The sequence below is a fragment of the Vanellus vanellus genome (assembly GCF_965231255.1).
Source record: "Vanellus vanellus genome assembly, contig: HAP1_SCAFFOLD_35, whole genome shotgun sequence".
Taxonomy (NCBI): Eukaryota; Metazoa; Chordata; class Aves; order Charadriiformes; family Charadriidae; genus Vanellus; species Vanellus vanellus.
Window position 1 is genome coordinate 855,449 of NW_028128889.1, and position 14,541 is coordinate 869,989.

The 14,541-nt window shown below is 48.4% G+C and overlaps 2 protein-coding genes across 2 annotated transcripts; both read left to right on the plus strand.

The window, feature by feature from the left end:
- Nucleotides 1–332: 332 nt before the first annotated feature.
- Nucleotides 333–2,135, plus strand: LOC309683886 (olfactory receptor 14A16-like; the record flags this gene model as incomplete). The annotated part of the gene is made up of 2 exons (XM_082499873.1): nt 333–626; nt 1,449–2,135. 2 exons carry the CDS (start codon nt 333–335, stop codon nt 2,133–2,135), a joined length of 981 nt encoding a protein of 326 aa, XP_082355999.1.
- Nucleotides 2,136–12,354: 10,219 nt separating this feature from the next.
- On the plus strand, nt 12,355–13,802 carry LOC309683887 (olfactory receptor 10AG1-like; the record flags this gene model as incomplete). Its single annotated transcript, XM_082499874.1, has 2 exons — nt 12,355–12,383; nt 12,857–13,802. The coding sequence occupies 2 exons, from the start codon at nt 12,355–12,357 to the stop codon at nt 13,800–13,802; spliced, it is 975 nt and encodes a 324-aa protein (XP_082356000.1).
- Nucleotides 13,803–14,541: the final 739 nt, after the last annotated feature.

The following is a 14,541-nucleotide window of genomic DNA, read 5'->3' on the forward strand; positions in this document are numbered from 1 at the left end:
CGCCAGGGGTATTGGGAGTAATGATGGTCAAAAGCTCTTTTATATCAGCGGTAGGTTTAACCTGCGATCACTCCTGGTTCCTGTCTGCCTCTTGCTGCACAGCACGACTGACTCCTCTGGAGCCCACAGCAGAGTCCCCTGCTCCCCACTGAACCCTCAGCCAGCACAAACCAGGATCATGCCAGGATCTGCACAAACGTCTCCCTGGAAGGAAAGAAATCATTTGGGGGAGTTTAACATGACAAATGGAACAGGTTCTGCTCAGGGGTGTCTGTCCTTGCTCTTCACTGTCTCTTCCTCCTTTGACAGGCCCCTGTGTGAAGAAGGAACAAATGTCCAACAGCAGCTCCATCACTGAGTTCCTCCTGCTGGCATTCGCAGACACACGGGAGCTGCAGCTCTTGCACTTCTGGCTCTTCCTGGGCATCTACCTGGTTGCCCTCCTGGGCAACGGCCTCATCATCACTACCATCGCCTGCGACCACCGCCTCCACACCCCCATGTACTTCTTCCTCCTCAACCTCTCCCTCCTTGACCTGGGCTGCATCTCCACCACTCTCCCCAAAGCCATGGCCAATTCCCTTTGGGACACCAGGGCCATCTCCTACTTGGAGTGTGCTACACAGGTCTTTCTGTTTACCTTCTTGATCTCAGCAGAATATTATATTCTCATTGTCATGGCCTACGACCGTTACATTGCCATCTGCAAACCCCTGCACTACGGGACCCTCCTGGGCAGCAGAGCTTCTGTCAATCTTGCAGCAGCTGCCTGGGGCAGTGGCTTTCTCTATGCTCTGATACACACTGCCATTACATTTTCAATACCACTCTGCCATGGCAACACTGTGGACCAGTTCTTCTGTGAAATCCCGCAGATCCTCAAGCTCTCCTGCTCACACTTCTACCTCAGGGAAGTTGGCTTTCTTGTGTTCGGTTCTTTTCTTTTTTTGGCATGTTTTGCTTTTGTTGTACTGTCGTATGTGCAGATCTTCAGGGCTGTGCTGAGGATGCCCTCAGAGCAGGGCAGACACAAAGCCTTTTCCACGTGCCTCCCTCACCTGGCCGTGGTTTCCCTCTTTATCAGCACTGCCATGTTTTCCTACCTGAAGCCCCCCTCCATCTCCTCTCCACCCCTTGATCTGGTTGTCTCCATTCTGTACTCAGTGGTGCCTCCAGCAGTGAACCCCCTCATCTACAGCATGAGGAACAAGGATCTCAAGGATGCCCTGAGGAAACTGTTCCAAGGGGTCTTGCAAAATCAACAGTAATTTTCTTCCCCTTCTCTGCAGAGTGCTCAGGATGTATTTTAGACCAGCCCCTTGCTTTTTTTTTTTTTTTTTTCTTTTTTCACTGATAATCTGTTGCCTTTGCAGATGACATTGAAGTTCTGCTTCTTGAGAAGTTTCTTCTACACCAGGGACATCTCCTACTTGGGGTGTGCTGCACAGGTCTTTCTGCTTGTCTTCTTGATTGAAGCAGAGTTTTATCTTCTGACCCTCATGGCCTATGACCGCTACATGGCCATCTGCAAACCCCTGCACTATGGGACCCTCCGGGGCAGCAGAGCTTGTGTCCACATGGCAGCAGCTGCCTGGGGCAGTGGGTTTGTTCATGGTGTGCTGCACACAGCCAACACATTTTCCATACCACTCTGCCAGGGCAATGCCTTGGACCAGTTCTTTTGTGAAATCCCCCAGATCCTCAAGCTCTCCTGCACAGACATAGACTATCTCAGGAAAGCTGGGCTTATTGTACTTAGTGCCTGTTTATTCTCTGTGTGCTTTGTTTTCATTGTGCTCTCCTACGTGCAGATCTTCAGGGCGGTGCTGAGGATGCCCTCGGAGCAGGGATGGCACAAAGCCTTCTCCACGTGCCTCCCTCACCTGGCTGTGGTCTCCCTCTTTATCAGCACTTCATTTTTTGCTTACCTGAAGCCCCCCTCCATCTCCTCACCATCCCTGGATCTGGTGATGGCTGTTATGTACTCTGTGGTGCCTCCAGCAGTGAACCCTCTCATCTACAGCATGAGGAACCAGGAGCTCAAGAATGCCCCGTGGAGACTGATCCAAGGGGTCTTGCACCATCAACAGGAATTCTCTTCCCCTTCTTTGTGTGGTACGCGGAAAGTATTTTAGGAAGACCTCTGTATTTCTTTTCTCTGATAATCATACTTAGAGGTAATTGCTTGTGATCACAGCACTTCCCTTGACGCTCTGTCCTGTCATGTGTGATCCTTGAAGAAGTATGTGTCACCTCTCACCTCTTGCCTCCCTAATAGCATCTCTGCAAAAAAAGCGATGTCCCGAGTGTGGTGCCTGAAGGCTGGGGTCTCCTTGATTCAGTTGATGTTAAAACCAAACCCAAGGAAATGGACAGTGTCTTTCCACCTTGTTTTCTCCCTGTGTTTGGGGGAATAAAGTTATGGTATCACTGGGATCTTTCAGACACCTAGCAGTTGAAGGCACTCTTATTCACTTTGAGGTGCAGGAGAGATCACGCAGGACCTCCTTGTCACCCTCCTCAGGCTGTCACAGCTATGGTGGGACTGATGGCAGATGTCAGTCCATGTGGAAAGGAATCTGGAGTAGTCAGGGGAGGATGGGGACACTCCATGTCCTCTGGGGTGGGAAGGGAATGGAGACTCAGAAGGTGAAACACCCTCAAGATTAAGTCCCCCCAGGAGAAAGCACCAAAGCCAGGTGCCCACAAACCAGGACTGTGCCGTGCCGTGGGAGGCAGTGAAGATGCAGCGGGCCCAGGGAAGGGAGACTGGAGAGGTGGGGGAGCTGCCTGAGGAGCCCCAGGACTCTGGTGCTGTGCTGGGGAGCAGGGCAGGCGGGGAGGCCGAGCAGGGCAGAGGCAGTGTGGGCGGGGGATGCCCCGCAGCTGAATGCAGGAGAGCCCGAGAGTGAGCGGGCTCTGCTGGCACTTGGGGCCAGCTCCAGCCCTGGGCTGGTGGGGAGGCTGAGAGCCCGCTCTGCCCGCCAGCAGCTGCTGTGGCCTTCCGAGGGGCTGGGGCTGTGGGGGGAGTGCCCAGAACCCCGCAGTACCCTGTGGCCAGCGCTGCTGTGGGGCCAGCCCAGACTGGGCTGCTCTGCTGGGCTGGGGAGAGGGCAGGGGAGGTGGGGGAGAGCCAGGGAGGCTCTGGATTAGTGTTGATTGAGCCCAGGAGAGAGCAGTTCTTCCAGTGTCTGGGCCACATAATAATACACTGGACCAGAACGATACATAATGGTCTAACACAAAAGGTAGAAAAGGTGGAGAGCAACGGACCAGAACACAGTAGTCTGCCCGGTCCCCATGGTCCTGCCGTATGAAGATAATAACGATGATCGATCACTCCTGACAACATAGCATGGTTACATGGACCATCTTTTAATAATAAACAATCCCAACTTATATGATGGGACAGCACTGCGTTACTGGGGACAGAATCGGGAGTACGGAATAGCATAGATGCTGAGGTCTTAGTGAACAGACTAACTGCTAGTACCGATGACCTGACCAAATTGGAACGCCCACTACAGTCCTCTTTATCAGCCTTGGGAGCAAGTCAGTGTCTCTGATCAGACATTTTACCTTATTGGGAAGAAAGTGAAAAAAATGATCATCAATTAATTGCAAAAGCCCTCAGAGCAACCCAAGGTAACACCTCTCTTGCCTTGAGTTGTATCCGAGCACACTTGTGGATACAGCTTATGGTAGCAGCCATTCTTGGAGAAAGAGAAGGAGGAACCCTACCCTCTGAAACTTGTAAATTGATTTGGGACAATGCCTCAGAATTTGAAAAACAGTTTCAATCATGCTGGCAACTCTGCAACTTCACTTATCACATGGAAAGTGATAAGATTGTTGCCTTCATCCTCACAATACGCAATGCTTCAGTGTACACTATATACCCAATCACTGCGTTAGGACTAAATCACAATGGAACTGTCCTCTATCCCTTAGAGGACAGAGCGTGGGCCAATCAAAGGGAGGAAAGTGACAAACAGCTGATGTCAACACATGCATTGTGAGAGACCAACAAGGTTTCATTTGCAAAAGTATCACTCTTGAAGCTGAAGACATCTGTTAAGATACAGAACAAAACATCTGCCACTTTGAAATCCACCCAAATGAGATTCCTGAATCTGTCATCAGACATTGGAAAAGGATGTGTCTGTATTGTGTGAATCTTTATTGATAGCTGATCTTGCTTACAATATAACCAATCAGATCAACTTATGTGTATGCATCTTGTCCATGATTGTTGGTTGGAATTTACTTTATCTGTACCAATTCATGATGATTTGTCTTTTGATTACATGATATATCACCAGCTACAGCCCACACCTATCAGAATGAGTCTAAGTATAATCAAACAGCTCCTTCAGCACCCAGATTTAATCAACCTTCTACAACAAGCATGAGAGACTGGACAAAGTCTCTTATCACAGTCCAGTGAGATGTTAAAGAAATACATCAATCTTAAAAAGGAGTGTTAAAAAGTGGAGGTTGATATCCAGAACACCGATGGTGGGAAATCCTGTTTGGATGGTCTCTAACCGCAACTGGAATACTAAACCCGGTGTTACAGCCTATCGTGATCTTACTGACTGCTGTTATATTATGCTTGCTGTTAAATATTGTCTTATACATTGCAGTTTGGAGGATGGCTAAACAAACTGCATTCCTGCAAAAATATCCCTGTGTATATAATGTGACTTAATAACATGTAACAAAATGCTGAGGAACTAACCAAACACAAAATCTCCCTCAAATTATACTTGGACTGAGGCATTCCATGTTTATAGGCATAGAGACAAGAGGCAACAAAACAGCAGCTCTATGGACGAGGTAAATTAACGTTAGTCACGGGCAGATTGTGGTGGGGAACCCCCCTCCTCCCAGACCACTCGGTACTTGCTGAGATTTCCTCCCCACCTGAGCCACAAAATAACACAGTAGATCAGAACAATACATAATGGTGTACCATGAAAGATAGAAAAGGTAGAACACAACAGACCAGAACACAATAGTGTGCCTGATCCCTACGGTCCTACACTTTGGAGATAATAAGTACAACCCATCACTACTCACAACATATGGGTCGTGGCCACAAAGAAAGGGAATACCAGGACCCCAAGTCCTTGCAACTTCTGGGCTTGCGTACTTTCTGGTTGAAAGTACTGGAATATTGCATTGTCTGAGCTGGTCCGGACTGGAAAAGTACATGATGAAAGTCAATTATCTCAGATCCTATAAGTAGCAATTATCATAAAGACCATTTGAACTCTTCTGGATCGCAGTGGGCTGTGGCCAGGATCTCCCCTGAATGGGGACACCGCTCAGGCTGACACCCCGAGGACTAGAAGGCCAGAGTGAGAGAATCCCTCTTGAGCCTCATATACCGCCCCTTGAGGAACACCAATGCATTGTGAGTATTTATCCTAAACTCGGGAAAGGGAAATTGTGACTATAGGCTAGCCTCTCTCCCACCCACCCCTCCACCTATGTGTTTGTGATATACACATTAGCTTTGTGGATGTGGATATTCTGCCGTTTGTCCATGTACGCGTAGGAGTTAAAAGCAGTACCTGTTGGCTCGTTAGATCCATTATGAAATTATGAGCATTATAGCTAATATGCTATTATGAAATTCCTGATTCCAGGAATCAAAGACCTCTGTCTGTGTGTGGGGGTGTGTGCATGCGCACTTATATGCTTTCCTTATGTGCATATGTATTAACTTGAGACGTGTGCTCTTGCCCATATGTATATGTATTGATTTGGAATACTCTATAGGACGTTAGTGTGAATCTTCCCATCTTCGAATCTGTAGCTCAGTCGCTGTTCAATTATTTTGTTAAATCACTTTGCAAACCTCTAAATTGGTTAATGATTAAGTGCTGCTAAAATTCCACCTCTTGATCTACCTTAAATCACTAATAAATTTTTAATCACTGTACATCATAACTGTGTCAGTTATTTCCCTCTGCTCTAACAAACCCATGGGGAGGCTTGCTCTGGAATGGCCCTCCGTGGGGCCAATTAATGCTCCAACACACTTTGGCGTTTGCTGCTGACTTTAACTCCTGGACAGGTTGTTCACTCTCAGTATCTGAGGTTCACGGGCTCAGCTCCAAATACACCATGGGGCTCGTTAAAGTGCAGAAAGCCCAAATGAGCAACATCTCTTCTGTAATTTTCTGCAGGGCTTCCAGGCTTGTACAGCTAATTGGAGAGGTCTCAGGAGTCTACTTACAGTGGAAGATTTGAATGTGAACTGAAAAAAAAAATTGGTTTTAATTTTGAAGCATATTTTATTTTATGTTTTCAGTGTACAGAAGTGCTGGCAGCTTTCTCCAACTGATACTGAAGCAGAGGGTGTCCTGAGCAGATCTGCAGAGGCAGCAACAGCTGTCCCCTCGAGGTCCCCCACTGTATGTACAACTTTCCTCCCCACCTCCCCAACCTCACCACTTCTCTCGGGGGCCGCCTGGGACTTGCATTCTTTTCCTACATCACATTTCTGCACTGAACTCTGTAGATCACTGTTACAGCTTCTTTGTACCAATTCCCACCTGATTTAACCTGAGAGTTGTCTGTAAATAGATACAGGTTTGTAATTAATATTGAACAACCACAAGTAAAATACAATTATTAATTATTAATCAATAAATTATAATTGATTTTTATCAATTATATGATAAACCAATATTTCTTATTAAATTAATAAATTAATAAAAAGAAGCAACACGCTCCTCAACTGCATGCCAGGTCCAAACCTCCAATAAGGTCCAGTTTCCTCAAGCAATGACCATACATGACACACTTTAGACAAGAGAATAGGAAATGTTTAATATATACACAGTTTGCAAGTTGGTTTAAGAGTTAATTCAGCAGACTACCAGAAGACAGGAGAGCTTTTAGCTCCACGAATGGGAAAGCAGCAACTCCCTGAAGGTCACAGCGGTGAGAGGTGACTGAAGAAACAATGTGGAAGGAGAGGACAAAAATCCTCACGACTGAGGAAAGAAGACATGGCCAAAAAATACTGAACATATATTAAAATTCTCCATTTGACATGACTCGGGGAAAATTTATTAGTTTTAGTAGAAGTATTCTATCACTTCAGCGAGTGACAAAGTGCTCACAGCTTTTTAAACGTTGACAAAATTTCTCAGGTTCTCAGGCAGAGCTCAGCATCCATTCTTGGCCAAATTCCCAGCCCAGAGCCTTGTCACCAACTCATGTCTCTCGCGATCTCCCTGCCATTCTTCCTGTGGTCACATCTACCTGGCTGCCTCTGCCTCCTGATCCCATGCCCACCTCTAGCAAATGAAGTTGGGGTGTTGTGGGCATCATTTGACAGTCAAATAAAAAATCATTTGTCAATGTGGAAAGCAGTACTGAGTCACGACTGAGAAAGAAAAGAACCTGTGTTCCATCATGTGCTTGTTAACATCATCAGACTTTGCAAAACTCTTCCTCAAAGACAGACTCTCCTAAAAATCCCTCTGCAACCGTACAGAAATTGAGATGCAAGAATAAACTCATTACAGTTGCTGCACACTAACAAGCTCCCAGGGGAAAGTCACAGGGAGTGGAGGGCCATGGCAGGAATAAAGAGGCTTGGAGGTTTAGCAGGGTCTGCTGAGGCTGTGGGTGATGAAGCTGTTTCAGGGAATTGAAGTGGGCTTCCCTGGGGGCTGATTGGAGCACAAACTCAGAGGCAGCGATTTTGGGATGACAAAGAAAGGAGGCCGAGATGTCCTGTGTCGTGTAGCCCCTTGGATGTGCCCTGTCAAGCCGAGGGGCCCAGTGCTGATCCCCAGCCCATTGAAATGGTGATGCTTTTGGTCACCAGGAGCTGAGGTTTCCTTCTGGTCACCATGAGGGCAGAAGCACGCAGAGTGCCTACACCCCTTTGCTTCTCAGACCTGGCACTGCCCAGCTCACCCCAAACTTTTGCCTCTACCCTAACCCGAACACCTAACCTGGAGTTCTCATCGTTAGCCCTTCCCTGAACACTAATGCCAAAGCTGAAACCCTCATCAAGTGCCTCAAGCCTAAACCCTAACCCAACTCCCTCATCCTGTCCCTCAACCTCCCTTCCTCTTCAACCCCTCTTGTAAGCCTCACTCATGTTTCCCAGGAGGTAGAAGGAGGAGAGGGATTGTGAGGTTTTGGAGGGAAAGGCCAGGGAGATGAGATGAGAGTTTAGGGGCAGGCAAGAGGAAGATGAAGGCAAAAGTGTCCTTTCTGGAGAGTAGGTTGGGATGTCATTTCTGCTGGAGAAAGCTGGCTGCTGGGAAGCAGCATTGTGAGGTGCTCAAGAAGAGTGAGGGTTTCATCAGAGAGAAGGGAGTGGAGTGTGAGAGGGACAGCACTTGGTTGCTGTCTGTGATGTCCCTACTCATGCCATGCTAGCCTTAACCCTGGCCCTCACCTCCAGCCCTAACCCCACCCCCTAACCCACAAAGCTGACCAGTACTCCCATCAATTACAAGAAGACCTAAGATGAATCCCAAACCCTCACCCTGAGCCTCACCCTGATCCCCAGCCCTAAAAGGGAAGCTCTTACCCCTCGCCCTACCCTGAGCACAAAGTAGAAATTCTCACCAGAATTTCAGGTTCTCCTGAACACAAACTGCTAACAGAAACCCCAACCCCCTAAGCCCCAGCACCCTCCCTCCAAACCCCTAACCTTCCCACCTGTCCTCTCACCCTCACTCGGAGCTGTTTTTCCCCAGGAGGAAGAGTGAATGCAGAGACTGTGATGTCCTGGAGTAGTCACATGGTGCTGGAAGGTGAATGTGAGATGAGATGTCAGATCAGCTTGTAGGTGATGGGGTGGGTGATGGTGAGGAAGTTCCACTTATGTCAGTTGTGCATCACAATCTCACAGCTGCGTAACAGGCAGGTATCTGTGAAGGCGACTATGAAGCCAGTTCTGTCTGAGAAACTCGCAGGCCAGAAAAAGGAAAATGGCTTGGATGTAGATTGTGAGGTCCCATCTGTCTGTGCAGGTGATAGGCAAGAGAAGTCTCATGGCTGGGTGAAGCACTGTGATGAGCTTGGACCCAGGCACAGTCACCAGGAAGGCCCACCAGGAAGGCACGGTGTGGAGACAAAACGACTTTCTTTGGGCTTTTTGCACTCAAACACTTCGAGAAATGTCCATAGAGTTCCATCCAGTGATAGCGGTGGGAAAGGATTCCCCTGTCATAAGGAATCTTTGGCCAGACGACCTCCAACACTTCTACTTGCTCTTCATGGAGTCAGAGCTTAGGCTTTCTCCTCCTCTTATTATCTCAGACTTTGCTAGGAAACTATCTCAGCTCTGCTGCACAGAGTGCCCTTCTTGGACAGTGAAGAGCCCAGCCTGAACTGGTGGCCGTCTAGAGCCCTAATGCCCACCTGGGAGAAGGAGTTAACATCAAGAGAAACAAGCGATTCACCACGGCCCACAGTAAGGTCACCTACCTAGTGGATGAATGGAAAGTGGGGGATGTAGTTGTTGTGGATTGTAATAAGGCTTTTGATAGTTTCCCTCACAGCATCCTTCTGGACAACTTGTCCAGGTACATGGTGTGCTGCGTGAAGAACTGGCTGAACAGCAGGGTTGAACCCATGCGTAGTTTCAGAGGTAGAAATCAAGGACTGCATGAACCTCACTCAAGGGCAGGAGATGCTCTCCCCTGGGAGCTCTCCCCTATATAGCCACGCAAGGCTGCCTTGGTCAGACACACTCATCCGTTTGGGGGGCCCTGGGGCCACAGTAATCTGTACAAACATAGATATGTGCAGTGCCATGAAAGGACTACATGAAAGGGCTACAAAGATGATTAGGGGATTAGAACATCTCTCCTACGAGGAAAGGCTGAGGGACTTGGGTCTTTTTAGTCTAGAGAAAAGAAGATTTGAGGGGGGATCTTATTAATGCTTACAAATACTTAAAGGGAGAGTGCCAGGGGGATGGGACCAGTCTTTTTTCAGCGGTGCCCAGGGATAGGACAAGAGGGAATGGGCACAAACTTGAACATAGGAAGTTCCATCTTAACGTGAGGAGGAACTTCTTTTCTTTGAGGGTGGCAGAACACTGGAAGAGGCTGCCCAGAGAGGTTGTGGAGTCTCCTACCCTGGAGACATTCAAAACCCACCTGGACGCCATCCTGTGCAACTTCTGTAGGTGACCCTGCTCTGGGGTGGGGGGTGTTGGACTAGACGATCTCCAGGGGTCCCTTTCTAACCCTGACCATTCTGTGATTCTGTGATTCTGTGACACAGGCCTTCTTACCTTCCCATGAACCTCCAACACGAGCTTTCTCTCTACACCCTCTTTGAAGGTGAACCTGGATTCAGACAGCATAAGCAATTGGAGTTTGACCTCTGAAGACCATCTCCACCTTGGAGCTAATACAGGGCACACCCAAGGTGGAGGCCCAGGAAGGAGGTGTTGCAGAGCAGCCTTTTCCGTTTCTGCAAATTAAAGCTAAACACAGATTGAATTTGCTTCTTTACTGCTCCTTTCTTGCTTTCCCCTCCCCTCCCCTCCCCCCCGCCCCCCCTTCTTACAAGCTTAGCAGTTTTCCTTTGAGCAGCTAAAACTTATTTCTCAATTTCTCTGTTTTCAGAAGTCACGTTCTGGAAGTTGCTCAGACCCTTCTAATCATTATTCTGACAGACTTTCTCAAGTTGGTAATGATGCTGTGGGTGTCTGGGGAGGAGCACTGGTCGCACCAGCATTGCTCTCTTCTCTCCTGGGGTTCTTCACTGACTTATAACCAGGTGGGAACAGGAGTGGCAGAGTCCGGGGAACCCCATCCAGGTGTTTTCAAGGGAAATGACAGAAAGGAAGAGAGGTCAGCACCGTCTCCCGCAGCATCATGGAGTGAGGAGTGTGTCCCGGCATTGTGGCTCCTGACAATGGTAACTCCCTTTTGTCACGCTTTGAAGTGCTGAGAGCCCGTGGCAGCACAGCCACTGCCACGGCAGCTGCAGGCATCTGTGGGGCTCGGCTGGGCTCAGAGGAGCAGGTTTGGTTCAGCTTGGAGAAACGCTGCTGCTGAGACAGTCCCCGGGTAAAGAGTCCTCCAGCAGTTTCCCACGCCAAAGCCAGTCCAAACCATGCACTGTGCGTGATCCTGTGAAGCGCTGAGAAAGAAGATGCTGTAGGGTTGGGTGGGGGAGGGGAGTGAAAGGAGCAGACAATGCTGATTATGGAAAAGCTGCCTATAAGCGGCTGCTTTCTGTTAAAAACTTGTGTACACTAAATGCAATATCTGACAGTATTTCAGGAAATAAAAGCATTTAATGCTCCTGTGCATTGGCGTGCATAAGTTGTGAGATTAGGAAAGAGGCCACTTTTCCCTCACATAAACCCTGATTTTCTCTTGGAGATTTCAAAGAGCAGCTCTAAGAGAACTCCATAGATAAAACTCACCAAAATAGGCAGGAACAGTAGGAAGAGAATATTAAAAACAAACAAAAAAAATAATTATGCTCTTAAGACTGGGTGTCTGTGAATTCAAGCAACCTCTTGGACCAAACATGGTGTGTTTTTCACTTGGCTAATGGGAACACTTTTATGACATGTTTTCTAACCAGCTCTTCTCATTATCGATACATCAGAGTTTAAGGTGACTTCTGGAAGGCAGTCAGCGAGAGCTGCAGAGACGCAGCCAGCACCCTCAGTCTGGAAGAGAACATGCCTTCTCCACATCAAATCGAAACTTTTAGAAACCTTTTGTTTGAGTCTGTTATTCACAAGAAGCAACCTGCTACTGCAGAGGCTCACGTTCTTCCAGTGTGATCCACAAGAAGTCCGTGTGCTGTGGGAAATGCAGAGGGGAAGGCTCAGTTTCCCAGTCAATGAGAGCATCGCTCGGCTCTGCAAGGGCTTCCAGGGGCCTGGGAAACATCTCTGCCTTGGCATCAGAGCGACCGAGCCCTCGGTAAACTGCCATAAATCCATGCGACAGAGCAGCAAGGTCAGGAACAGGGAACTGCACAGAGCTCCTTCAGAAGTCATAAAAGCCTGACCTTTTCAGGAAAACCAGATACCTTGGGAGATCACCCTCTAATCTCCACTCTTCTGCCTTTGATCACCTTCGTTTTGGGATGCATTGAAAGCTCTTTGAGACAGTGTTGCACAGTGGCTCCTTTTAGCACCCTGAGGGATTGGGATAGATGCACAAATAGCACCTTTTCTGCCGTGTTGAAATGCCCCATCAATGTTTCTGATTCATGGACAGAGAGAAGTTTGTTTTCTTTCTGATAGAGTTCACCTGTCAGCCATGTAGAAGTGAAAAATTTGGATCCAAAGCATGTCTCCCTGCTCACCGTGTGTGGACAGAGCTTCAGGAGATGAGTTCTTATGTCTCAGAAGAGCTGAGGTAAATCTCTCTCACTACAATCTAAGAGTGAAATCTGGTGTTGCCCTACCCTTGCCTTGCCTTGCCTTGCCTTGCCTTGCCTTGCCTTGCCTTGCCTTGCCTTGCCTTGCCTTCCCTTCCCTTCCCTTCCCTTCCCTTCCCTTCCCTTCCCTTCCCTTCCCTAATCTATCACCAGACAACGCTTTTTAGAACATCTCCTCTCATGAAGGAAAGACACGTTTTTCCGGTCCATACTGCCAAACTCCATCATTTGGACTGAACATCTCTGTTCTGTTTTCTCCTTAGAAGCCCTTTCTCAACAAGCACCTGGTGGTAGACTCCCATACAGCCATGCAGATTTTGTTGGGACTTTGCTAACACTGCAGTCACACCTGCGCTGGCGTCTGCAGTCTTTCGCTGTGCTTGAGGGGTGTGGGATGGTGGATGGGCCACTGCCACTGTCCAGTGAGCGTGTTGTTTGCATTTCTCTGTAGATGGAAAATACCCCAAAGAAAAGGCTTGGAGAATCACACAGCCGGACCTGGATTTCTTCTTCTGGGATTTTCTGACCAGGCCTACCTGCAAGACTTGTGCTTCACAGTCTTCCTGATCATCTACCTCATGGTCCTCGTAGGGAATGGCCTCATCGTGCTCATCACTTTGGTAGACCCAAGCCTCCACAGCCCCATGTATTTCTTCCTGAGGAACTTATCCTTCCTGGAAATCTGCTATATCTCCATCACGCTGCCAAAAATGCTGCTGGCTTTCCTGACGGGAGACGGCAGGATCTCCTTCCTTGGCTGTGCTGCCCAACTGTATTTCCTGGTTTTGCTTGGAAGCACCCAAAGCCTTCTCCTGGCTGCCATGGCCTACGACCGCTATGTAGCCATTTGTGACCCGCTGCACTATGGCCTCATCATGAATGGGAGGCTCTGTGTCACACTGGTAGTGGGGTCATGGCTGGCTGTCATACCAGTACAGGCAGGGCAGACGTACCAGGTGTTCACTTTGCCCTTCTGTGCCTCCCATGCCCTTCATCACTTCTTCTGTGACGTGCCCCCTCTCTTGCAACTCGCCTGTGCAGACACTTTCTGGAACCGAGTGATGCTGCACACCATCATCCTGCTCTTTGCAGTCCTTCCCTTTTCCTTGATAGTTGTTTCTTACACACAAATTGTCAGGGCAATCCTGAGAATGCCCTCAGTTCTGGGCAGACGCAAAGCCTTTTCCACCTGCTCCTCACACCTCGGGGTGGTGACTCTCTTCTATGGCTCCGCGATGGTTGTGTACTTCAAACGACGGTCAAGAGACCCTGCAGACACTGACAAATACCTTGCCCTGTTTTACACAGCTGTGACCCCCGTGCTTAACCCTGTCATCTATAGCCTGAGGAATAAGGAAGTGAGTATTGCCCTGAAGAGACTCCTATGGAGAAAGTGATACTGCAGAGTCTGTGAAATAAGCCAAAACAGTACCAAAAGCCCCCACAAGGTGTTTGGTTGTGTGAACACAGGTGTCCCATATTAGCTTAGAGAAAACTGGTGTCCTGCCTGGCTGTGATCCTCCTCAGGAAGGGGATAGCTCTCCTGGGGCCTTCCTTCCATCTCGGATAGCTCCACCTAGATATCTTCCTACTCCAGAACATCCGCAGTTCCCCTGGAGAATTGACTGCAAATCGCTTGTTCAGGCTGTGTCTGCCCAAGCTGCCAGTACCTTGAAAGGAAAATAGTCAAAGCAGTCAAAAGGGATGAGACAGTGACACATCCCATGAGAAGAAGATGACCACCTTCAGGTTGAGAAATCGTTTGCTAGACCCCATTGAGTATCCAGAGTGTCCTTGGATGGAATCAACATAGGAAAATTAAAGATCTGAAAGTCCTCTACCCCTTCCTCATGGCATGTCTAGGAAAGGACCAAAGTCAAAGGAAAGGAAGGGATCAAGGTGAGCTGGGGAGGAAAAAAAATGGGAAAGAGAGGGCAAAGGTGTTAAAAACAGCTGGTCACATGTAAACTGTTGGCTGGTCATACACTTGTCTGGCCGTGCCTGCGACTGATCTCTCCAGCCTGTCCTGTTTCCTTACTAAAGTTCATCTCCAGCAAGTTTCTGGGGTGAGGGGGCTCTCTGCTCTTTGTGCAGACAAAGTGTGTAACACGCTGATGTTCTAGCTCTTGCTGAACA